The sequence below is a fragment of the Embiotoca jacksoni genome, unplaced genomic scaffold (genome assembly GCF_022577435.1).
Source record: "Embiotoca jacksoni isolate LCO1_2020_lvr unplaced genomic scaffold, fEmbJac1.0.p SCAF_5, whole genome shotgun sequence".
Lineage (NCBI taxonomy): Eukaryota > Metazoa > Chordata > Actinopteri > Embiotocidae > Embiotoca > Embiotoca jacksoni.
The window spans coordinates 15962005-15988625 of NW_027185403.1; the positions used below are offsets into that span (position 1 = coordinate 15962005).

General features: G+C 43.8%; 1 protein-coding gene across 8 annotated transcripts in view; it reads left to right on the plus strand.

Moving 5' to 3' along the window:
• The window catches only part of tenm2a (teneurin transmembrane protein 2a), a 200508-nt gene that overhangs the window by 142925 nt on the left and 30962 nt on the right, over positions 1 to 26621 (plus strand). For 5 of the 8 annotated variants that reach the window (XM_069171450.1, XM_069171453.1, XM_069171454.1 and 2 more), the window contains 5 exons: positions 4108 to 4339; positions 12845 to 13083; positions 23536 to 23658; positions 25363 to 25589; positions 26202 to 26397. In XM_069171450.1, the coding sequence (XP_069027551.1) occupies positions 4108 to 4339; positions 12845 to 13083; positions 23536 to 23658; positions 25363 to 25589; positions 26202 to 26397 (1017 nt within the window). The remainder of the gene's footprint in view (positions 1 to 4107; positions 4340 to 12844; positions 13084 to 23535; positions 23659 to 25362; positions 25590 to 26201; positions 26398 to 26621) is intronic. The other 3 variants (XM_069171449.1, XM_069171451.1, XM_069171452.1) reach the window with 1 other exon arrangement.

Genomic DNA, 26621 nt, shown 5'->3' on the forward strand with positions numbered 1-26621 from the left:
TGACTTTTCTCTGTTAACCACAGAAAATGTCAATAAACAGTTTGCCCATCCAGGGCTGCAAAACACACTCCCTCGGTCAGTTCCTGCTGCCAGCTGGCCACACACACCCACACACTGTGAGATTAATATGGTGTAGCGAGCCCCTGCCTTTAACTGATGTGTGTGTGTGTGTGTGTGTGTGTGTGTGTGTGTGTGTGTGTGTGTGTGTGTGTGTGTGTGTGTGTGTGTGTGTGTGTGTGTGTGTGCGCCGTGTGCTTTACAGAGGAGGCAGGTTAGCAGACAGGCTAATACTCCTCTGCTGAATGAGGTTTCTTTGAATTGGCGAGCATAATGAACTTCCAGGGATTAGCCTGAGCCAAACTCACCAGCTTACAGCTATAGTCCCCTCTCTCCAGTCGCAGGAGACCTTGGACAGAATAAACTGGGTCAGGCTTCAACAGCAGTCAGAAAGGCTCTGAGCTTCTCCACAAAAAGTGGCTGTGAAAACAAAACAGAGAGCTGTTGAGAAAATCTTTTCATGATCGCTGTTTACTCATGCTGGCAAGTGAAAGATAGGAGGAAAGAAAGGAAGGAGAAAAAGATAGAGTGGAATAAAATGTGATGTGCTTGGCTGCTCACTAATTGCTCTATTTCCTTGTTGCATGTTTTGTCTTTTATCTGCCTGGGTTCCTGGTAAAACGGTTGTTCCTATTAGCTTACCTGCAGGTTGTAGTTTAGCAACCAGGCAATTCATCTGAATAAGTCCCCTATCTTAATTTATTGGACCCATTTACATCCAGAACTCCGGACTACTCGCCGCAGCCCTTTACTTCCAGTGGTTAGTCAGATTTGTTTCTGAGGCCAAAATAACAAAACAAAATGGCCTTGTACATCAGCTTCTGCCTCCTCCAGCTCTTCATATGTTTGTGTTTTCTCTGGCGAGCTCTTAGGATTCTTTTTATGGATTTGTAGTAGGCTACATGAGAATGATTTTCTTTGACATCAATCTCCCGTGCTGTAGCAGAAAAAAAAGAAAGCAATTTGTCTCTGATCATAAATATTTTGCAGCCCGTCAAGACAGAATTTCTTTGAACTTAAAGGTTGTGTGACTTTTGGAAGATTAAAAGTGTTGTTGTGTTTTTTTTTTAAAACAGTTTTTTCTGCGGCCGTACGTCTCTACAATAACAAGAGGAAAACATTAGTAATTCGTCGTTTATCTACTTTATTCTGCAAGTATTGATTCAGTGAACAACAAAAGAAACGATCATGTTCTATCATGTAAGAATTCAGTGGAGTTACTGTAACCTGAAAGCTGTGACAGTTGTGGCGGTCCCAGGAGGCTATAAAGAGAGTAAATGCAAAGAATTACAGACAATACTTTCACCACAATTTAAATCTTTCCGACATTATCTGGAGACGAAATAGAATTGGCTGCTAGATGATAGATAATAGGATTTTCATTTTGTCTTTGAGGCGGCAAGCGAAATATATTTATTACAAAATGTAGATGCGAGTCTCCGCAACAATACAGGATATGACTCAGTCCCTGCGAAACAATGCAGTGGCTGGATAGACTCATGGTGCACGGTGCCCGCGAGCGCACATGCACGAACGCGAACAGGCAAAAATATCAACACACCCCACAGAGATTTGCACACACTCAAGCCACAGCAGTTCATGGAAAACCAGAAAAAACGTATTTCTCTTCCATACAAGGTGTGCCATATATTATTCATCCATATTTGAATGAAAAAACTGTTCAATATTTATGGCAGGAAAGTGAACAATGGGGAAAGGCATGCATTTTTGTACGCAGATTTAAACATGGGAGACAGCAGGCTAGTGTGTATGAACATGGGGGTGCCTACTTTTATTTTTTGCATCACTGGGACTGTGTCCATGTGTGCGTGCAAGCGTTTTTTTTTTTCCCCAGTATATGGCTTTTTGTTTTGTGCATTCTTGTTATGCCTAAGCCAGATAAAAGTATTTATGCAGATAAGGTGCAGTAGGAGCTATTTCACATTTACAGGGGCATTGCAGGGAGGGGAAGTCGAGTCAAATTTATTTATAAAGTGCTTTTAACAAACAAGGTTTATCTCAAAGTGCTTTACATCTTGGCAAAGGACACAAACAAAATGCAAATAAAAGCAAGATGAAAGAGAAGGAAACAAACCTGAGGAAGAAATGAGGCTCTACAGGAGGGAGGAGAAGGAGGAGGGAAGTTCAAGAAATAAAACTCACTGCATACTTTAAGATCAATTTACACTCTGCATGTATGATGCAAGAGTTCGGCTTTTCCTGCAGGTGTGTAGCTGCATGCATGTTTGCATATGTGAGTGGACGCATGCATGTACGTGTATCTGTTTCTCCCAAGAGCATCTTTGCACGGGCAAACAGATGTTTTGCGTCTCTCCTGTGTATCGGAGGCCAGGCCCCATCCTCCTCGCATCTTCTTCCCCTCTTCTCCCCTTTCACAAGCATCTGTTCTTCGGCGGCCATGTTGGTGACACCTGTGTCCCTCTGGTACCGCAGAGGAATCAGGTCACCTTACAAACCGGTTGCCATGTCAGCTGGAGTTGCACGGGAGCTCACTGCCCCCTATCTGTTCTAAACACCCATCTATAGGCGAAGGGAAAGTTGGTCATCTCATGGCGGAGACAGCTCTATAAATACATTTGAATTCCTGGATTTATTTGCATGATGTGCTCGCCGCGTGCCTTTGCCTTTCAGTTTGTGTGTGTGTGTGGAGTTGCTATCATTTATGCTTCTTCTCAAGACTGGGAAATATCAAAGCAGAAAAGCGGACAGGAGAGTGCAACACGTCCACACATCTCTCTTCCTCTCACACACCGTTTCTTCTCTTATCTAACTCAAGAGAGGATGACAAACGGAGGAGGGCAAGTGTGATCACGCAGCTTGACAAAGCAGTTGCTTTTGTTGTTTTCACCCCACACATATGTGCACATACTCCAACCTTTGATCAAGATGAGAAAGGCAACGTTGAAACAAACAGTCTTTATAATATAATCCACGCTTAGATGTGTAAAATAATGATTAAAGTGAAACGCGTAGTATCGAAATCAGAAAAAAGGAAACTTTGTTGTAAAGCCAGATTTCAAAGCCAAAATAGAATATCAGTGACTGTGTGTTTTTCAGGAATATCAACATTTCTATTCGGACAGCAAGTGTGGACTGTTTGTCATAATACTTGAAGTCTTTTTTTTCTTTTTTTTTAAATCAAATGTGTAGTTCATGAATTTTTATCTTGACCAGCTGTGCATTTAGTACATGCACCTATCAACGTGTGAAGGAAAAGTATGCTAATGCACCAGAAGTGATGCAGTTGTGTCTAGCTCTCCTGTACTGTATGTGGTTTATTGATTTTCCTGTGCGAAGCCACACACACACACACACACACCACACACACACACACACACACACACACACACATGGGATGAAGATGGGCTCAACCCCCCACTGATTCCCAGAGACACAGAGCGAAAAGGGGATAGAAAGGTGATGTGTGAATGGGTGTTCTTGTCTGAGTCATCCGGGTTTGTTTTTCAGCTCGCTCACTCAACAGTCCATTAGCTCATTGTTGGAAAGGCTGGTATTGGATTCGAGCTGACAGGTTCCCCCCAAGTCTGAGAGCAAGAGATGAGGGTGCATGCTGTGCTGAGTGCTTTAGTATCGCTCACACACACACCTTCTCTTAGTTGTGAAAAAGAAAAACGGGAAAGAAAGTGTGAAAGTGAGAGAGGAACAGGAAGAGGACTGAAAGAGGAAAATGTGAAGCAAAATGTGAGAAGATGATTATCAAATTTCATATGTCTATTTAGCTGCAATTTCCTTCTCAAATAAGTTATCGACCGTTTGGAAAATATGACACTTTCTCTGAACCGAATGATTGCAAAGACAAAAGTAGCACGTAATGGAATGTTAATGAAGTTATTTGCCAACTGAAGAGCTTTGTTTTTGACATACTGAGAAGTAAACAACAAGTATCAAATAACCTTTCTGTTCTACTTTTGGATTTGCGGCATTTTGAATGAAACTGCTTTAATCTGACACTCTCTTTGACAAAGAACTGTGTCTCTTAAATTCCTCTCGGTGCTTGTTTTCTTTCAGGGGCTGCCAACCACCACAGTCAGTCCACACTACGGCCTCCACTGCCCCCTCCGCACAACCACCACACCTTGTCCCACCAGTCTGCCAACAGCCTGAACAGAAACACTCTGAGAGGGGGACGCAACCCCATCCACGCCCCAGCTCCTGGCCCGGGTGATGGGCCGACCACCCCCGAGTCAGTTCAGTTACAAGACAGCTGGGTTCTCAACAGCAATGTCCCGCTGGAGACCAGGTCAGAAGAAATATGTTCTCTGTATTTTTTCTTTTTTTTTTTACAGTTGACAGGTTTGCCTGATGCTGATATCTGGAGCCACTTACAGTAAGCACAGCAGTGGAATAAGCCTTATGTAATCAATAGAGAGGACTGAAAGGTCAGAGCCCTGCTTGCTTCAACAACATTACTGTGAACATAGAGTGATGGTGTCAGATAGAAATGTGAAGAAAAGAAAGAAAAAAAAAAGCTGTGGAATAAGTAGGACTGATAAGAACTGTTCTTTCACTCGGTCTAACAGGGAACTTGTTACATGAAGAATGCTGAGATGAAAGCTCCACTTTGAACCTTCCATTCCTTCAAAGGTCAATATTGTGGAGACCATTTTCCACAACTCCCACAGCACATCAGACAACTTCACTCCGGTGCACCAAACTACAGTATATAGACCAAAAAGTGAATCAAGCCAGTCAACGAAGTCAAACTCTACCACACAAATGATTCTGCCTCCACAAGTGAATCCACTCATCATGGCAATTATACTTGAATTAACTGACTTTGAATTTGGAAACGTTTGCTCTTTTAAATAGTGCTGTGGCCCATATTTATTTTTTTTTACTTTACACCCGGCTGAAGCCATTTTTAAACTCAACTCAACTTTATTTATATAGCACCTTTCAAACAAGCCCGAAGTGCTTCAAACAACGGCAAAGACGACTCAGCAAGACGATGAAACAATTAAATGTTAATACTAAATTTAATGCTTAAGTTAATACTAAATTAAAGTGTTATAAATAGAAAAATTAATACAAAGTTACACAAACTAATGCCTAAAAGTCTTTACATACTGGAGGCAGTGATGAATAAACAACACACAAAATGCAATTCTCTGCAAATATTTGCAAATATTTTATTTTGCATCAAAACTACTCACACTGGCAGCAATGCAAATGTGCAACAGTTGTTCAGAAAAAGTTCCAATAGATTTGTGTCAGCTCATTCTTCATTGCAAAAATATTTTTGTGAAATTGTCATGGCTGGTATGAAATTACACCGCTGTGGGTAAAAGACTTCAATACTGTTGTAAACATTTAAAGTGACACAGATGATGAAACCGGCAGCGGGACAAACGGGAAGGCGATGTCAGATAGAAAGAGTTGTGTTTGGGAATATTTGGGGTTTAGACCTGTTCATACTGGTGAGCAGACTAACTTGGAAGAAACTGTCTGGTCTGTCTGCTCCATGAAAGTTGTATGAGTGGTCTGAAATTTCCTCTGTATGTGTGCCTCAAGTGCAGTATTTGAATAAATGTGATTGGTTGATGCCTTTATTTGTGGTGCAAAAGCTCAGAAAAATAAATAAAAACAGTTTAAACATTGCTTTTCGCCACCTAATATGCACGTTCTGTGTGAAAGTACTTGAGACAAAACCTATAGCTCTAAAAAATATGTTGACGTGAATTATTCGTATGAAAAAATAAATCTGCCGATTAACGATGAAGAAAAAGTCAGGCTAAGAAGATATGTTTTGGGTTTTGTTTTTAAAATGTACACAGAAGTGGAATCTCTCAAGATTCTTTTACTCAATTAATCGCCAATTGTCTCCCCCACGATGAGTTTGTATATTACCATTGTTCTTTTTACAACTTTTATGAATGTCTGAGCCACTGATGTCCTTTGATAGTCCTTCAAGGCAGTGATAACATACAACAGCACTGGATCTCGATCTAAAGCTAAGAAGAAAGGCAGAAGACCTGAACTTTTCAGTTGAACAGTTCAACTAATTTGTCTGCATGGTCTTTTTTTTTTTTAACACGTAGCATCATTTGTAAATGATTTATCTACACTTTTTAGTTCAATGAGCAAGCACAGTACCACAGAATATCTTGCACAGTGTCACTGAACATCTCCCCTCCATGATCCTGAGCCAACATATGAACCTCCACACCAAAAGGGAAATTGCTCTTGGCTGTGATTCATTTAAGTGTGCCACTCAAATGCTCTACCTCATCTGAAAGCAGGACACCTACAAAAAGCTGGCATGCACCAAAGGTATTACACATGCAACCTGGAGTGAGGGAACAGGAAATACAGACCATTTCACACACGCTACACATGGGCTTTTGCCAGTACACAAAGAACACTTACCAGGCAAACAGAGCATTCATGCAGGGTATTACTATTTATGAGGCATGCAGTGAGAGGGACACTGCTTGTACATGCTTGCTAGCACGCGCACAGTCGCTCTCTAAGCATTTACTCTGCAAGCCATAGTTGTGTTTCTCCTGCTGGGTGCTGGGGCTTCCAGCCCTGATGGGCCCATATATGCTCCCAAGAGTGCTGGCCCTGTGCAGTATTTATGAGGCCTGGCCATGTTTAATTCAGCCTCACTGATCTCAGTTCCATGGTCAACCTGTGCTGATGCATTGTGCCGGTATGCATGATGGGTAAGAAGAACTGATCAACAAGAATACTCACACCTTTAAAAATAAGCTATTTCCAGTTGCAATTGCTTATCTAAACCTAAGTTGCCATGGTGACGCATATGCCATAACATCATTTGAGGAGAGGCCGGATTTTTGTGATTTCTGCTCATACAAATGATGCAGTGATCTTCGGTGAAAGAAAAATTGGTGTAAAGCTATAAATCGTCTTTGTACCGAGGCTGTTTGTGATTGCCATCTCTACAGATTTAAATGAAGCGTCACACACCCACACACCCACTGCAGTGCCAGTATTTGGTCATGTTCAGGTGGTGGGGTTGGGCATGGCTCGGAGCCTGTCGCTGTGAATGGAGTCCAGAGCAGCACAGAGTTTCCAGCTCCACCCTTCAGTCCAGATTGGGCCCTTCTTTTTGGTCCAGGCTATGCCGGAGACTGGTTGGGCTGGCTGGAGCTGCTGGAGCTCGTGGTTGGGTCAGAGCCAGCCCGTCAGAGCCAGAGAGTCACACCATCCCATACTGGCAGAGCCTGCCCTCCATCTCATTATAACCAGCAGCTATAGGAAATGATAAGCAACCTGTTCATGTGAGGGAGGAAGCATGTGATTGTGTACATTTGTGTGCATGACTGCATCCAAGCATGTGGGTTTTCTTTGACTCCAACTGCTCCCCACTGTAATCATATGTAAATCTTGGCATTTGTTGTCCAGTTGTTACTGTGAATGTGTGTGTGTGTGTGTGTGTGTGTGTGTGTGTGTGTGTGTGTGTGTGTGTGTGTGTGTGTGTGTGTGTGTGTGTGTGTGTGTGTGTGTGTGTGCTTTGGCTTGACCCAATAGTGTGACAGCGTTGAGAGGATGAAGATTGATCACCTAAGAACACCCCAGGGCTTGGATGACTGGCAGAGAGGGAGAGAGCTAGAAACAGACGGAGGGGGGAGCGCTGGTATAGCAGAGAAAGAAATATAAGTCGGGAGGGCGAGGGAGGGGTGTAAAGGAATGGTTTAAGGTAGAGGAGGGAGAGATAAACAGGGAGTGAGATGGAGAAAAATGGAGAGAGGTGGTGATTGAAGGAGATTGTTTTGGGGAGTGTGTGTGAGAGAAGATAGAAAGGCAAAGGAGGGAGATTGGGACCCGTAGAACATGGATACATTTACCGGTGTGAGATAGATGGCTATATATGGTCGGTGCTCCTGTGTGTGTGTGTGTGTGTGTGTGTGTGTGTGTGTGTGTGTGTGTGTGTGTGTGTGTGCGCGTGTGCGTGTGTGGCAAGCACACATGTGCGTGTACATGTGTTGCAGCATTTTGTAAGAAAGCACCTGATTTCCAATCGGTCCCTTGGAGCCTCTTGGCTGGCTGATGCCAGGTTCAATCTCTCCCTGTGATCTCAGGACATTTCCCTGCACCCCCTGCTCGCTCCTCTGTGGGCCACAACTCTAGGGGAGAAATAAGATTGCTGAGAAGGTAGCGGCATCTCAATTTATCTGGAAAGAGCAGCGGAGGGTGTGTGTGTGGAGGGGGGGGGGGTGGACGCTATAGGTTACTTTCAAATGCATTACTGTGGGGAATGCTACCTGTGGGAACCATAGACTGAAGAAGAAGGGGGAGAGTAAAGATCTGTTCCCAGCCCTGTTACCCCTACTGTAATGTACACATGAAAACTACATAATATCATGCAAATTGTATTAATGATATATATGACCTAGCACTCACAGAGTGGATCCATGATATCCTACATTTCTATGCAGAACTATCCGAGAGGAAACAAAGCTCTCTTTTCTAAATGCACTTCCCCTTGTTTCAGCAATTCACTTTAAAGAGTAAGCAAACACAAAAAATGTCAACGTTTATTAATACCAAGCAGTAACCATCATGGCTTGAGACTAAAGCCAATGCAGCAGTAACTTGCAATGCCACCAACAGCTGCTAGATGCTAGTCTCAAAACATAGCTGGCTCCAGTTTTTCCCCTTTGAAAAGCTTAGAAATACTAAGTCAATAATGTTTTTTCAGAAAGTCAATATGGTTTCAGATGCTAAATTGAAGTGTGCTGGTGGTCATTTGTCAACAATTCCTTTAAAAAGATAAATATATATCTAAAAAAAACATAGTAACACCCCCAACGCCTCAGGGTTTTTTCTCCAGGCAAAAATCGATGATACACAGGTACTAGATTTGCGTATTAATGCTTTTCACAAACATCAGTCTGCCTCACAGTTTTTCCATGTCGTTCTTCAAAGGAACAGTCAACACACATGAATGTCCATTCAACTCCATCCATCTGCCGGTTATTTTTTCCTACTATTGTAGTACAATTCTCATGACGCCGTGCTTGAGCCCCCTTCACTCTCCCAGCCCTTTGTTTCATTCTCAGATCTGACTGTTTTTCAGTCGACCTCTGTTAATTGTTCTCTACATCTGATGACGATTCTCAGAGTGCTACCGTAAGCAACCACATGTTTGTGAGAGCTGAGAAAACGAACAATGCGCGTGTGTGTGTGTGTGTGTGTGTGTGTGTGTGTGTGTGTGTGTGTGTGTGTGTGTGTGTGTGTGTGGGCATGCAAAAGCGTGTGTACTTGTTCGCTCAAGGGGAATGCGAGCTTTGACTTCCTGCTAATTACCCAGCATGCTCTCTGTTCTGTGGTTAATTGTCCAGGCCCTCTTCGCTCTCAATGGGGAGCAGGGTTGTAATGGAGTGAAAACACACCCTCCCCTCTTCGCTCTGTCCATCTCCTAATCTATAGCCTTCATCTCCATTTTCCATTCTTCTCTTATGTCACTTCTTGTTCTGCAAAGATGCAAATAAAACGTTTGGTAGCACACAAAAGGGCGACCCCATGAAAGAAAACTCGTATAAATTTCTACTGTTTGTGTGTGGGTGGCCGTCTATGTCTGAATCAGTTTAAATGTGTGTCAGTGTGTGAGTTGTTTTTTTTGCCTGTTCTCTATGTGTGTGTGTGCGGTGCATGTGTAAGACAGGATGCATGACAGCGAGGTAGCGCTGGTTAGGAGGATCTCTGTCAGCTCTCTCTAATTATGTGTGACGTTTCCATGCTGGACCACTGACAAAAATTCTACAATACTCACACAAATGCACAAACACACGTACAAGCACACACACATCCCCAGCCTAATGATACAGAGTTGTGATTGCCGGCTGCCTGCTATGATAGAACCCCTCCATAGTCCTCCGCAACATAAATCAATGTCAATTACCTCCCCAGAGCACATTAGACACTTTCCATTCCTACTTGTAATTAGTATGGCCCATAGACATATTCCCATCCCACGCTAAGCTCACAGTGGAGCTTCTGCACACAAACAACAAAGGCAGGGAATGAAACGAATTCGATGCACAAGTTCAAATACATACCAGCACATTAAACTACGTTCATTGTGTTGTGTGGAATGCAAGCAATTCACCAGCTCACCCTCTCGTTGCATCCACACACACATTAGGAGTATCAAAATTAATTACCGCTGGCCTTGCCATCACAGAGTGCGTCAACAGCTGTGAAAATGAGTTGAAGCAAAAATACATGCTGCTTGACCTTGGACTGTGTGTGTATTGCACATACGCATGTATAAGCCATGTGCATTCTTGCATTCGGTAGCATATAGGTTTATGCATGCATAATGAAATTTATGACATTGACAGTATGATAGTTTTAGGCTATAACCTCATATTTCTTTGCGTGCTAGCTGCTTTCTCACTTTCAGCCTCTATTTGTGTGGAGTATTTTTCCCTCCCTTCTCTTTCGCCTATTTTCCGTGGTATCATGCAGCATAACTGACAAGTAAAGAGAGAGGAAGGAGGAGAGAAGAGGTGGAAAGGGTAAAGAAGAGAAGATTCCAGCAGGATACCAATCCAACAATCAGTAGCATGAAATGATGAGAGAGAAAGAGAGAGACAGAGCACAGCCTGGCTGAATAATTGATCAAGGGTGGAACGGTGCTCCCAAACCAAATCTTCATGCTCCGAGCACATCACCTGTTTTCACCAACTGTTTGTAGGCGAGCATACACATGTACAGACACACTGTTATGAAACAGTGGTGATTAAAGACATCAAAAGGATAGGAAACTATCGAGTGCAGTTTAGCATCATTTTGAATAGAGCTCATCCAATCCTGTAACAGTGATGGGTTATTACCGGTTCTACTAGCTTAGTCTGAATACAGCATACAGTGGGCTACAGAAGAAAGGAGACAACACTGACAGACATCCGTGCAGACATGAGTCATGTATCTTGGTCTGGAGGCAGAGAGGAGTCATAAATCTGGTGACTTCGACTCCACTTGACTAAGAAAAACCTTGTGACTCTACTTTGTCTTTAACACCAATGACTTAGAACTTTTCTTGGATTTGACCTTAAACTATTAAGTTAGTTAATTAACTATCAACATTGAACATAATGTCCGAGTTTGAAAAGTGAAGCCGATGTGGAAGTGCCTTAATGTGCAATACCACAGAGGGCCACTAGCGGCTGGTACCAAATAGCCTGTAGATTCAATAGACTCCCATTCAAAAAGCATCAACTTACTGTAATGTACAAAGTCAAGAAATCTTTCCACAAAATTCTATTGTCCTTTTGTAAATTTACCCGATACATGTTTTGGTGGTTCCTCTCAAAATAATTGTGTGGAGCAGCGTCTCTAATTCACCGAGCCTCGCCGCCAGCACAGCAAACAGACTACATCTATTACATATCTTATTATCACAATAGGAGGCAGACAAAGATCTAAACAACACACCAAGCAAGAGAGAGACAAGCCATCGCTAACTGCTAAGCTAAAGTTTGATTTTCATCGACAATGGTAGATGCTGCTGCATGACCTCATCAAACTTAGGTTTTTTTTTGTTATTGTTGTGATTGAGAGACCCCGACTGGCAGACATCACAGTAAGCTAATTGCTATTACCGGTGAGTGTTGTGTTATTTTATGAGAGAAGTTATGGAAAATATAGTAGCAACGGCATTTGTAGTTTATTTGTAATAAAATGAACTATCCGTTAGCCATGACAAAGTTCCTATCAAAAAGGCTCTTGGATTTAGACTGCCTATTGAGGAAGACCAGACAAAATCTCTCTGTGCAGAGATGTCCTCACTTCCAAGGTCAGAAATTCATAAGGACAGAAGGAGAGCATCCGTACCTCACACACACTAACAAAACACATAAAACAAGCAAGCTCCACACAAACCAGCAAACAAAGACTCTTTTTTCTCAGTCATCTCTGACGCAGCGCAGTGACCTTGCCTCCTCTGATATGTCACACTCACCTGAGGTCTCTGTAGGGTCAGCTCCTCAGTCCTCCTGTGTGCTGTGAGTGTGTGTGTAGCAAAAGATGTCACAAAGGTTTCACAAAAGTTTTTACTATGTCCTTTAAAAGATTCTTCAAGTGTAGTGTTTCTTTTTCTTACTGTGGCAACAGTGTTCCTTCAAGGTGAGATGAGAGAAGAAAATCTGAAAGGAGTGAGGGACGTCTTTTAAGAATGGATGAAGGAAGACATGATTAGAGAAAGAAGATGCTGAAAAACGGGAGATGGAGGGAAATGACAGTGAAAAAAAGATAACAGGAAGGGGAGGGAGAGTGGTGGAAGAGTTGGGTGAGCAGGTGCAGTGATAGCAGAGGATAATGGGTAATATGAGCAACAGATGATGGTTCAAATCCCCTCTTTTATCCTCTCACTGAGCTCTGACCTTACCTAGACAATGAGGACAGGAAAGGGGGACGGTATGGATCCTCATGGGTGAACAGGAAAAAAAAAGAAAAAAAAAAGAAGGGGTTGAAGCAGGTGGACGTTAAAAAGAGACCTTAAACTGGAACAGAACTGAATTGGAGACACAATCAGTTCAAGGATGTTCAAACTCAGATGGCAGGAAGGGTTCATCGGAAAGAAAAATTGGACAGAAGCTTGCACATATGTGACCCTGTCATCTTCAGTAGGATTGGGTCATAGATTGGTGTTAAGCTTTCCGCAGATCTTTTTTTTTTTACCACTTATTTTGAACAGAATGAGTGTCAGCTGATATCATAACATCTCTCTCTACTTGTGGAATGACCCTTTTTTCCCCATTTTTCTCATCCTCAGGCACTTCTTGTTCAAGACGTCATCAGGGACCACCCCTCTCTTCAGTAGCTCCTCCCCCGGTTACCCTCTGACCTCGGGAACAGTGTATTCTCCGCCCCCTCGCCTGCTACCCAGAAACACCTTCTCCCGCTCAGCCTTCAAGTTAAAGAAACCGTCCAAATACTGCAGCTGGAAATGCGCCGCGGTGACGGCCATTGCGGCCGCTGCCCTGCTGGCCATCCTACTCTCCTACTTCATTGGTAAGTGAATACACAACAATATTTATGAAGAGGTTTAATTACATTTTAAATGTTTTAATTAGGATTCTTGGATAAGGAGACACATATAGAGCCAATAAAATGATGGAAAAGTAAAATACATCTGAATGATTAAAAGTTCAGTCCCACAAAAACAACTCTTTTATTTTAGTTTGGTTAATCCTGCTTGTTTTGCTCCAACCTGTAATACATGAACTTTGCTCTTTTTTTTTCATACAACACTGCGACAAAAAAGTGCCAAGTTAATGGCCCGGTACAAACACAAAGCAGATTCAGAAGGCGGGAGCTTTGTCACTTTAGCCCTGTGCTGCACTGTCAAAAATCAGCCCCAGCAGGAGCCCTGGCCCTCACTCAGAATCAGTAAACAGCCAGTCAGACAGGCAGGAAGATACATAAACCGCTGCATACTGGGGCTGTTTCCATGAGTGGGTATCAGCTGAGGTAGGAGTACGAACAAGAACCAAGTGTATGTTTTTCACCGATCTGAAGCCAACACGCAATAGTCATACTTAAAGGAACGGCAGACACTCAGAGGAGAGCACTTACCGAGCACATAAGGAAGAGATTCTGATGGCTGTCTACTGCTCTATCTGTGGAAAGAGAGAGATAGAGTTGCTGAGAATGTGTAGGAGTGTGTGTGGGCGATGTTTTTATGCCTTCTTGACCTCATTCACTGGTCAAGAAGTTCAGACCTGTGTATCTGTAAATTTGTGTGTGTGTGTGTGTGTGAGAGAGAGAGAGAGAGAGAGAGAGAGAGAGAGAGAGAGAGAGAGAGAGAGAGAGAGAGAGAGAGAATAGAAACAGAAAAAATTAGAAAATGTAAGCACTTCTGAATGTGTATGGAGATGTGTGTGAAAGGAGGCAGATGTGCTACTGAGCCCCTGATTGGCCTCTTACCCCAGAGACCAGAGTCAACAGATGGGGGAATCTCAGGAAACAGTGGCTTCAGCAGAAAGAACAACCCCCTCATTGCCTCTACATACATTATTAATATCATTTTACATTATTTATATATATTATATATATTCCTTTATATGTCAACATCCACCTATCCGTCCTATCCGAGTTTGTATACGCACTCCTGCCTGCTCACATGGATGTATCAAAGTTGTGTATGCGGTCTCAAATCTGTGCCAGTGTGCGTGTGTCCGTATTTGTGTGTTTGTGTGCTTTGTGCACCCCCACGGAGTGCCCTTGAGAATGGTGTGTGTCCCCCATGAGCAGATCAAGGCACTTTTGCCTGGGGCACACAGACAGATCCATCCTCTCCTGAGCTTTGCACGGTCACACTGGACTGGACAGCCACATATGGAGCCACAAAACAGGAGTGGGGAGAGGCGGGAGGGGAAGGTCACAACTACCACAGAGTGCTAAACACATCCGTGTAGATAATTGAAGGCAGGGATGTACAGCAGCGTAAACAACCAAAACATTTGATTTTTGAGCTCTTTTTATTAGCAGCATAAAGCCCAATCGGGGCTTTAATAATGACACGAAAATGAGTTTTAATCAGAACATATAATTGTTAAATAAAGATCTAATTAGGAAAATAAGGCAAGACTTGTCCGTTTCAAACACTAATTACTGCCTACTTTTCCTGCTACATCAGTGTTGGTGCACCACTTGGGTACTTGCCAGATACATACAACTTGTTAACAACAGTGCCTGTCTGTCTTGATAATTGGTAGTATTAGCTTGTTAGCCATAATGAGAGATTACGTTATTTATAGGTGTATTTATAAGACAAAAGAGACTGATAAGCACACTATCCAAATACTGTGACTATAATGTGTATCCGGTTGCATTTTTAATGGGATTCAGTGAATAAGATGCAATATAAGTTTTCCTTTAAGCTCCACTATCTGTGTATTTAAAAAAAAAATTAAAAAAATTGCAAGAATGTTTTAGCTTTACCACCAAACAACTGGCTAATATTCAGTGAGCTGAACAAGGCTGAAATTATACTTTTTTGTTATTATTACTTTTGCTAACTATAGGGCCCCTTTTCAGCTGTTGTAAGGAAATGTTTTTGCTCTGGTGTTTTGTCTATGCTGAACAGAGCTGTAGCAGTGCTGCCAAGCCTGAAACCCTTGTGTTTACCTTGCTTTTTGTAGCGTTAATCGTGCCGCGAGTTCACTACCCATAAGGGGGATTTTGCGGTACCTTGTTTGTGTGTTGTGTGTGCATGTGTTTCCATGTGTGTGTGGGCCCACCACTCACTGGGGGGATTGTGCAGCGCACCCAGAGCCATGCAGCGTGAAGAGGACCCCTCTGAGGCGTCCGCCCAGGAGCCCACTCATAAATTACAACAGGACACATGTGCCTGAACAGCACTTTTCTGTTTTTGTGTGCATGTGTGTGAGCAATCCCACCCGGCCAATAGGATGTGTGTGCACAAAGTGTTTGATTGTGTGCCCGTGAGGGCGTACCGGCCTTCAAACGTAATTTTTTTTTTTCTTTCTTATTTTTCAAGACCATACCTAAAGCTTTAAAAATTGCTCAACAATCTTCCAGGAGCACACACACACACACACGTAAGAGTACATGCTGAGAACCTTTTAGAAAGGCAGGACTTAGCGTGCTTTAGGAGCACGGCTGACAAGATCTCTCTGAAGCTCAGTCTCTATGTCCTACTGTTAGGCTGGAACCATGGGGATGAGATAAACATACACACATACACAAAGTCTGTATTCTATATTTATGTTTGTATAAGTTCGAGAGAGTTTATTTGTCAGTGAAGACAGACGGGTGCATATTCAGTTTAAGTGTTTTGCTCCAAACTCCAGCGGAGTATGGCCTCCTCTTTACGTGTGAAGGAATGACTGAACGGATGGAGGGAGGAGGATAAACGAGAATTCTTGTTCTTCATTCCCCCAGCGTCTTGTTTGCTTGCTCCGCATGGAGCACCAGAGCCAAAGGAGAGGTGGTTGCTAGGATACAGGTGAACGGTTCGTATACAGGAGGGAAGACAGGTCCATCATTGTGAATGGCAACCTGGAGAGAGCGAGATAGAGGTAAAAAAAAAAAAAAAAAAAGGCAATGGATGGAATAAAGTTGGTGCATATAGGGCAGAGGGGGACATAAATGGGAGAGGAAGAGGAGGATAGATCACTGGAGAGATGAAGGAGAGGAGGGCTGAGGCCGATATGTCACTGTCAGCACTGTAAAGGCACGAGAGAGCGAGACTGGTGGAGAAGGGGGAGTGGGGTCTGTTGTTTGCACTGCCAGGAAAAAAAGAGGAGGGATGACGGTTAGGAGGAGCAGGAGTGACAAGACAGCCAGGTGTGGAGGGGAGGAGGCAGAAGGAGGAGAGATGAAGGAGAGGGTTGCCTCCTGAGGCTTCTGTCACCTGGAATATCTGTGGGACTAATGTTTCCTAATTGATCACAGCGAGCAGAGAACAGAGAGTGTGTGACAGACAGACGAGAGGACTAAGAGTGACTGTGGAGGACAAGAACAGGAGGGTGATGACAAAAAGGAAAGAGAAAGGATAAAAAGAAAAAGAGGATGTGAGCCTCGGAGGACAGAAAATGGACAGTAGGAAAAAAAACTGAAAGAGGAAAAAACTGAAAGAGAGAGCGATGCATTGTGGATGGAAATGAGAGGAGAGGCTGGTTTGATAGATGAAAGATCGAGGACATGTCAAACTAGTTGTGTCCAGGTGGACTGGTTTCACATACCTGTACATAGACACACAGGCACACACACACGCACACACACAGGTGTGCCCTTGACTGCAATGAGTAAACTTGCTAGCGGGCGCTCGTGTCACCTTTGCAGGAGTGTGTCGCGTGAATGTGTACGTGTGAGTGTGTGTGTGTGTGACTGCTGAATTTGTCGGGCACAGTGGCACACTCCACATGGTATTGTCACCACTGATGAATGGGAGCACACACATATTCACACACACGCACACACACGCACGCACACACACACACACACACACACACGCACGCACACACACACACACACACCACACACACACACACACACACACACACACACACACACACACACACATACACAGACACAGACACAATGTATTTTTAGTCTTATACTCTCAGCTCCCCTGTCTGTTGATTAAACAGACCCACACCCCACACACACACTCACACAGACATACACTGTCATCGAGTATGACCTTCATGCCTCTAACCCGACCACTTTCCATCCATCACTGCTGTCTTGCTGCTCCAGACTGATCACAATCGCTTACTGCCCATTCTTCCCGGCTAAGTGTCTCACTTGAGTGCATTCATATCACTGTTCCCTTATATTATAACATGCTAATGATTTTTCTCCTAAAAGGTACATCGTTTTGCTAAAATATGCTCAGATATAGCAATAACATTCAAACGCAAACTGGTTTATTTTTGTAATCAGACATTTTACTCAAAGTGTTATCTGAGTTACACCTGGTAAACAGGCAAAAACAACATAAGTTCTTCATTTCTTTTCTCAAGAATCATCTCTGAACCCTTCAGATTTATCTTGCAACACAGCACAGTGCATGGGACACACTTCTGTAGAGCACACTTCTGGAAATAGAAGTAAATTAGAGAGGAAATGCAAATAAGTTGGTAATTAGATGTCAGTTTTGGAAAAAAAATTTCCCATATAAAAAGTACCAGTGACTTCTCTTAACAGAATATATGAGCGATGTTTACCTATTGAATTGTTTGATCTCAACATTTTTGGATACTCGAGGAAGTAAAATCAGTAGTTTTCTTACACATTATCATCACAAAGTCATAAAATGTTTTTTTCTTTCCAATCTTATTATTCTAAAAGCAAAACAAAAAAATAGAGGTTTTGAGTACGACGCTGGTGAGCTGTGTTGGACCTGCGGGTCTCACAATGTGGCTGCTTTCCAAACCCAGCTCCTTGACCCCAAAGTCCCTTCTCACATTGCATGTGGCTTCCCTTCTGCTGATTCAAGATGGAACAGCCAGAGGTCAGGATGTGTCACTCTTGCCAGCGTAGGTGTCTGGGTACATATACATTTGGTATGTGTGTGTGTGTGTGTGTGCGTGCGTGCTATGTGAGCGGAGGTGAAAGCACAGTTGGGCATATGGTGAATGCAGGGACCTGGGCATGGGGATCAGACGTGGAGCGTGTGTCCGCAGCAGCAGGGCCTGTCGCACTGATAAAGGTTAGGATCTTACCACACGCTGGCAGTCCAAGAAAAAGGGCAGGGCATGGCCAGGAGCAGGCACAAGGTGCTATACCATCTGCAGCAGAGGGATAAGTGGGTCGTCTGCACTGGTCAGGTAATACAAAGCAGGGTGCACAGTTGTTTAAGTGGTAACATCAATGTTCATCCTGTGACTTTCTATTAGTATACCTGGAGTTTCTGTACGTGCTTTGAAGGAGATATTCCATGCTTTGACTCCAGGATTGCAGCCACATTGATGTCACTGCTGAGTGTATTAGTGTACATGGGCTCATTTTATTCATGTATTTCCCTGTTCATTTATTTATTAGTGCAGGTCTTATCTGGTCTCAATCGTTAGTCCAATTAGACACATGGTGCTTCACTATTCCTTTTCGAAACCAGGAGATGGATGAAGGCAAAGTGAAAGAAACTGCCGTCCTCTCTTCTTTTTCTCTCTTTTATTTCAGTTTCTCCGTCTCTTGGCCTCCAGAATGTACTCTTCCTCCGCCTTTCGTTCTCACTCATTCTCTCCCCCTCCCTGATCTGTGATAAGATAGCATAGTTCCTCATATCCTGTTTCTAATACAGATCGATGAGAGGGAAAGGACCGAGGTAGGGAGGGATGAGACGACGGCAGAGTGGGTTGATGTGGGGAAGGGAGGGTCAGGGTAGAGATATCTGAAGAGGAAATGAGGATTCAGAACGGAGGACATCACTCAGATTCACATCTCTTTTCATTTACCCAATCACACACACACGCGCGCGGAGTATGCATGCACGCACACACACAAGCACATGGCTACATCTGCGTCGGGCCGTCTCAATATTTCACTGCCAATAAGGAAGCCATTTTGGCTGTGTGATTGAGTGAGTTGCCTGTTTCTCTCCACCAGCCGCAGTTTGGCAGGTAGGAGCTGTGAGCAACTCATATAACCTTTTGTGTTGCAGTCAATTACAGTTCAGTTGCATCAGCTGGGTGAGGAGGTCCCGTTGGGGGTTGCAGAGTGTGTGCACTTGTTTTTAATACCATGCCATTTTCAGCATGCATACACAGATCGGCGCACACACACTCCGGAGCAGACAAATTGTCTCTTTCAGTGTATATGACCCCTGAGGGCAGCAGCCAACCGCCGCCCCCATCCCTCTGTCTGAGACTCTAAATGATCTCAGCGAGCAGCGCCTTCAAAACTTAGCCGAGAGAGAGGGCTGCTTTATTTATAGATTATATGAGTGGATATTGTGTGGTAAACGCTAAGAAATATCCCAAACGGCCTGAATATTGAGAACCTGAGGCAGCACACTGCTCTTTCCTCACTCTCTCCATTATGAGCACGGCTCCCCTGTGCAAGAGATACCGAAAGAGGTGCAAGTGATACAGAAGGACGCAGTGAGGGTGCTTTCTCTCAGGTGGTTGCTTTTTGTGCATGTGTTTGTTTTGGGTCTTGGAAATGAGGGGAGGGCGGGGGGAAAGGTAGAAAGGCAGGGAAAAGGCTTCCTAATCCAATTAGAAGCCAGGCCGAGGAAGTGAGGAGAGCGGCGGGGGGGGGGGGGGGTCTCAGCTACAATTACTGCCCTAATTGAGGTCAGAGTTGTTAATTTAGTGGTGAATTAGAACAGTTAATATGCATTTATCAGGATGGCCATGGGAGAAGGCAAATGAAAGTGTGCTGCCTGTTTGCGTGTGTGCGTGTGTAAGTGTGTGTGTGTGTGTGTGTGTGTGTGTGTGTGTGTGTGTGTGTGTGTGTGTGTGTGTGTGTGTGTATACGCTCGTGCTCTTTGTGTAGTTTTAGTTGCATTGCAAGAGATTACATGCAAAAACCACGCAAGAGGCCATCCGCTGCCTTTGGTGCAATTAGGAGCGTCAGGACTGGTTCAGCAGGAAACACTACCATTTAAATGGGCAATGATAAGCTTGAGTTGAGACAGAAAAGGGCGAGAGACATAAGAAGAGAGAGAGTTTGAACAGTTGGAGCATGTTCCAGAGAACAGAATGATGATGGTACAATATTTTCCAGTCAGGGGACACTCAGTGTACACTCTGCCACAAAGTCACCTTCCTCCATCTCTGCCTCCCTCTTTTTATTTCCCTCATGCACAAATCCATTTACACACACCCTTTAACTCAGAGACATATAAATATTTCCTCAAAACATTCATATGTGCATTGTATTTCTGTCTGATTGCTTGCGTTGTGAACCACTTACTGTCAGCGGATGAATCACAACCATCTTTTTCTCACCCAACCAGTCAATGAATACAGGGCCACTCATCCCTTAAATCTTCCTTCCCCACTTGCCATCTTCTTCTCCCTTCCTCATTTCATCCGTGGGGGCCTTTATTCATCTCTTCCTCCCTTCTCTGCAGCATCATCTGTAGTCATTTTTTCTCCTCTTTCATTTTCATCCTCGGGGGATTTTATACGTTCTTTAATATTCTCTCAGTTCTCACTGTCCTCCAGTATTCTCTCTGTTCCTCGCTGCTCTCCTCTTCTGCGCAGAGGTTTGGCACAATTTCTCCAAGAGCTCCTGACCGTTGCCCCCTCTCCGAGCCTGGCCACCTCCTCCTCCTTCTCATCTCGCCTCTGTCCATCATCCCTCCTCTTTCTCTCTCTCTCTCACTTTGTTTTTTTTTTCTTTTCTGTCACAGGCTCACGTGTGCTAGTTTTTTTCAGATACTGTCTTTTGCAGATGATACTGGCAAGCACTTTGCCTCTCTGAATTATGCATTGACATTACATAAAAACCTCATGAAGCAGCTGATCTATTTTTAATCCAACTCGTTTGCTTGTTAAACCTGCTTCTCTGTGATCTTTCTGTGTGTGTGTGTGTGTGTGTGTGTGTGTGTGTGTGTGTGTGTGTGTGTGTGTGTGTGTGTGTGTGTCGACATGCATGTCTGTGTGTGTGTGTGTGTGTGTGTGTGTGTGTGTGTGTGTGTGTGTGTGTGTGTGTGTGTGTGTGTGTGTCTGTCAAAGTGAACACTAGTGAGAAGACAGAGATTGAACAGAAACACAGCCCAAGTCAGACTATCTCTGTTGTTGTCGCCCATGACTGTCAGTCGAAATCAATTCAGATAGGCTTCATTGGCATGGCATTTAATAAAGCCTTCCAATTCTGCTTGAAAACAGTAATTATGGCAATTATGATCAGAAAAGAAAATGCTTAAAATTATAGCAGCACAAAGCTAAATACACCAATTTCAGCAGTTTCATTTTAGCTGAAATTACACCCTAACAAAGTTCGAAGTGCTGTTAAAATGAGAGATTGTCCTTGCAAAGAGAATGATAACAAGTGTCTCTCTTTGTCTTTCTTTCTCTATGCGTCTTGCAGCAAAGAAACCTGTTGACAAAGCGTTGGCTTTTGTGCTCTTGTCACCGAGGAGTCAGTGTGCCACCTATCGGTCCGCTCCCCGCAGCCACCCACACGGGAGTGGGGGAGGGGGGCGGGGGGGGCGCGGGGGTAATTTGGGAACAGCACACATGTGCACCAAGCCTCACCGAGACACAAACACAATGAAGCAGACACACACAATGAGCCAACCATAGGGCTGTCTGATGTGTTCTTGGGGGTGACCTAGATTGAGAGCGCCGTCACAATAGACTCACAATTGCTTACTGTCTCCAGCTGATTCAATAGGCAATCTTTCTATCGACGCCCTGTGATACCATCTTTGCGTGCGCGTGCGTGCCTGCGCCCGCGTGTGTGCGTGGATGCACGTCTGCGTTATCCTTAAAGAAGGACAGGCGAAGATAAGGAGAAAAGGAGGAAGAAAAAAAAGTGGGAATTAAAAGGAAAAAGAAGGGGAGGAGTGAAGGTCAGCGCGATAAAAAGAGGAGAGGGCAAGAGGTGGATGGAAGAGAAAAGAGACATGGGGAAGAACTCCAGTCTCGCTGCCTTTCTCCCTCTCATTCTTGCCCTTGTTTTCTATACCCCCTCCCCCTCTCGCCCTCTTCCTCCTACCCACATAAAAAAAAAAAAAATAAGAAAAGAGCTGACAGTGGAGGCCGGGCAACAGCCAAGGTGTCAGCGCTTTCCTTTGACCAGGAGCGAGGGAGGGGAGAAAGAGGGAGAGAGATAAAATATAAAAAAAAAAAAAAAAAGGGAGAAACAAAGACACCGAGCGAGAGGAGAGAAAGAGATGGGACATCAGGGGTGAGAATGAGTCTGCGCCGGCAACAAATCCTGAAGCCGCCGCATCTTCTTCTCCTCCAGCTTTTACACCCATCCATCCCGGTGTGTGTGCAAACCCTGGGCAAGTGGAGATAGACTTTGACAAGAGGGGAAATGGATTCCCGAAGCTTTCTGATACAGGTGATGTGAGGCTGTGGTGTGGATAAGCGCGCAACAACACCTACATAACGCATTGTACACAATCACACGTCCATGTTATCATCAAAGCCCACATCACAGCATCCATGCATGCGCACGGCACTGCAGGTGTGTTGCGCCTTTGCTATGACTTTATCTTAAATATTCAAACATGAGCAAACAATGCATTTCCATTTTTTTCTCCCCTTCGGAGATTGTTCAAAAGAATTAGAGAGATCAAAACAGTCATTTACAACAAACAGAAACATACTTGTCACCGAAGAATCACTGAACTTGTACTTTTTTTGTTTTTTTGTACAGTAAGGGAACAGACTGTTTTCTTTCTGTTCAGTTTTTTTTTCTCTCTTTGTGTGTGTGTGTGTGTGTGTGTGTGTGTTGTGGGGGGGGGAGAGGGGGTGAGGGAGGAGACGGTTGGCAGCAGGCTAAGGAGGAAGAGACGTGGGGAAGAGTAAAGAGCTGACAAAGTGAAGAGTGAACACACTCGAGCATCCTTCCACCACCAGCACACAATAACACAACAGAGGACAAAAGCAGAGAAGGGAAGGGAGAGTCATACAGCGTTCCCTTCAGAGAGCAATCTGTCACTTTGCTCTCCGTGAGACGGTGTAAAGGCTCCCAAATAAAAGGCAGGAGATTGTGAAGAATACCGGTGAGAGGTGAAGGTAAAGAAAGGGAAAGAAAAGAAGGATTTCTTTTTTCTTTTTTTTTTTATGATTTTTAATTGTATGTTTTGTAAGACTTGAGGTTAGCTGCCACTTTGCGTTGCAGTGCGTTTGATTGATGCGCACTCACGCAAGTTTAAAGCCAAAAGCTGCCAGATTTACCGTATAAATGACAGTTCAGACTTAAGAGGGTCGGTCTCTCGTATTTCTTCCGAGCTTTCCACAGTTCCCACCTCACCAACTAACCACCGTCACCACTCCTCATATCCTCTCTCCCTCTGTTTGGGTGCAGCGATCAACTTGCTGGGTTTGACTTGGCAGCTGAAGCCATCCGACGGCCCAGTGTTAAACAACGGACTCGGAGCCGGTCTGCCTGTCAACAGCGATGTGGCCACACTGCCCTCTGGCGGCAGAGGTATGAACTACAGTACACGCACACATTCAGATCTCCGTAATGCCTGGACCCGCAAACACTTTTGTACAAAATAATGTAGACTGTAAAAAAAAAAATACCACAAAATTGAATTTAAACGATGAGGCTGGTAACATTCAGTATTCTTCTTCCCAACAGCAAACCCCATGAAAAAACAGAAATCAACAATAAATAGATCATAACGTGTTATACAGAAAAAACACAGGTTCCGTGTTTTTCTCATGGGACACAGTTGATCATATGTGATGACACACGTTTACCATGTTTATGATAACATGGGCAAAATATGAGGAAATGTTTTCACATGGGAAACTACATGGGATTCACACATGACTCAATGAAAATGTTCCAAAACCACGTGTTTTCAATGGGCAAAATATATGTTACACATGTGTATGTGGTCACATGAGGTTTTGCACATGGGAAATTCACGTGTTTTTTTCTGTAAAGTTTGTTTGTGTAAAAAGCCTGATATATCTTATTCTCTGTGCCATAGAGCTCCATTGTTGTCCAGAAACTATCATTATATATATTAAAGAGCCACTCTGTGTGCTATGAGACATGTTCCTTCATTATGACAAGCGGGAGCGCTGTAGTTTCTTTGGAATCAGTTCCACCTTATTTATGGTGCTGTATGCCACATGTGTATCAATCCACAGGTGTAAATAATCCCTGACAAAGTCACTTCTTCCTCCTACAATAATGTTTAGTATTTTGGACTAATTTTAAAATATGAATGTCTTCTGTGGAAACAAATAGATTTGAGGCTGAATGCAACAGACGGGCAGGAAAGTCAGAAAGTTTTGAAGGACAGGCTAACACATTGTTGGGTATGTTAGAGACAAGAATCATGCAGGCAGCCTTGTCCTTTATGGCTTTCAATCGCTCTATCTTCTGTATAAAACAGACTAACTAAAATATTGATCTAAATCGTGACAGTGCTCGCTGTGCTATCATTGCTGTTTAACCACTCGTCTGAGTTGTATCGAGCCGAGTTTATCGTTTCAGTCAGCAGCGAGGTAAAACTCCCCTCATTCACTTCCTTGCCCCCCCTCACCCCGCCTTTTAAGGCCCCCATGCGGTTTTCTATCTGTTCTTCTTTCACCAGCTCGATCTCGCTCTGTAACACACACAGCATGTACCATAGGTACGTGTGGGCTGCTGCTCTGTGTCTGCATTCTGTATTAATGAGAGGACTGTTGTGTTGTGTTCCCCAGCCGTCGAGGCCAGATGCTGCTGCTGTTGTTCTTATCATTGTTACTTTTATTTCTTTGCTATTCTGCACAAACGCACACGCACCCACTCTCACACTCAGTCTTTTTCTGTCTGGGCCCCGACACTCTGCTGTTAGATGACTGACCTGATTGCAGGATGCTGTGTGTTTCTGTGTGCCTGTCTGCTGAGCTTGCTTGGAAATCTCTGCTCTGCAGTTCTATCAGCCCTCTATCAGTTCAGCCCAGACAACAAAGTCACTAGTCTTACAGGCTTTGATACAATGCCATTATTTTGCATCCCAACACCTATTCTCATTTTAGCATAAACTCTGAACACACAGTTTGCAGAGTTAATGGTGCACGTCCTCTACAATTCAATGGCTGTGAATTTTTATAGCATATTATTCCCAGTAAAGTGTGATGATTAATTATTGACTCTACCAATCAATGCCTATAATCACAGATTATGCAGTTTCTTTTCCCCTCGCTCCAGGTCCTTGGGCAGGCCGGAACAGCAGTATAGACATGGGCAACATTGAGGTCGGGCGGCGGGTGACCCAAGAAGTCCCTCCGGGAGTGTTTTGGAGGTCCCTGCTCCACCTCAGCCAACCCCAGTTCCTCAAATTCAACATCTCCCTCGGCAAGGACGCCCTGTTCGGAGTGTACATTCGCAAGGGCCTGCCTCCCTCCCATGCACAGGTAAAATCTTTACACGCAAGTCTGGATTGAATACCTTTAGGGTAATGAGCTACTCGCAGAATTATTATTTTATTCATTATGAAAGCTTCATAATGAACGAATAATCTTCATATTCATCAGCTACAATGGAGAACACATTAAGAAAAACTTGCTTGTTTCATGGGACGACTTAAAGTTCATTTGTGATTCATTATAATAATTTCAAAAAAAATCCTTTCGACTAAGATTTACACTTAATTAAATTTCACAGTAATGTAACTTTTACTGCCTCTTATTAATTAGAAACTACTCAATTAACAATGGATTTGATTAGGAAGGGATAATTGCATGAAGATAACTGTTTCACTGCCTGACCTGTTTTAAGCTGGTAGAGCTCATGCAGCTGTGCGACATTAAAAACAGTTCCTGCAGTGTTTCCAGAGAATTACAGGCCACAAGGAGCTCCGTGTTGCATTCTTCATGATTCCTTGGCTACACTTATTTCCCGCAGCCTTAAATCTTCCACTATATACAACTAAGGGTATTTTTCCAAGGCCTAACTTCAGAACTGAATCATTTAATTCCTACGTTGTCGCTTCCCCTGAACTTTCCCTCACACTCTCTCTTCCGCAGTATGACTATATGGAGCGCCTCGACGGGAAGGAGAAGTGGAGCGTGGTGGAGTCTCCACGCGAGAGGAGGAGCATCCAAACCGTGGTCCTCAATGAGGCGGTGTTTGTCCAGTACCTGGACGCCGGCGCCTGGCACTTGGCCTTCTACAACGACGGTCGGGAGAGGGAGACGGTTTCCTTCAGCACAAATATCATGGGTGAGACGGAGCCAGTGTTTTGTTGTGGTGGTGGTGTGGCGGGGCAGGGAAGAGCCGGTTGGGAGCTGAAATAAGATTAAACACCAGCATGTAGATGGTGGGTACAGGGAGAGGAAATTAAACTTTTCCTACCAGTGACACTGATGCTAGATGGATAGTATTTTAGTCAAACCCCCCTTTATTTCTCAGTGATTTAACACATTCACTATGTGCAAAAACACTCA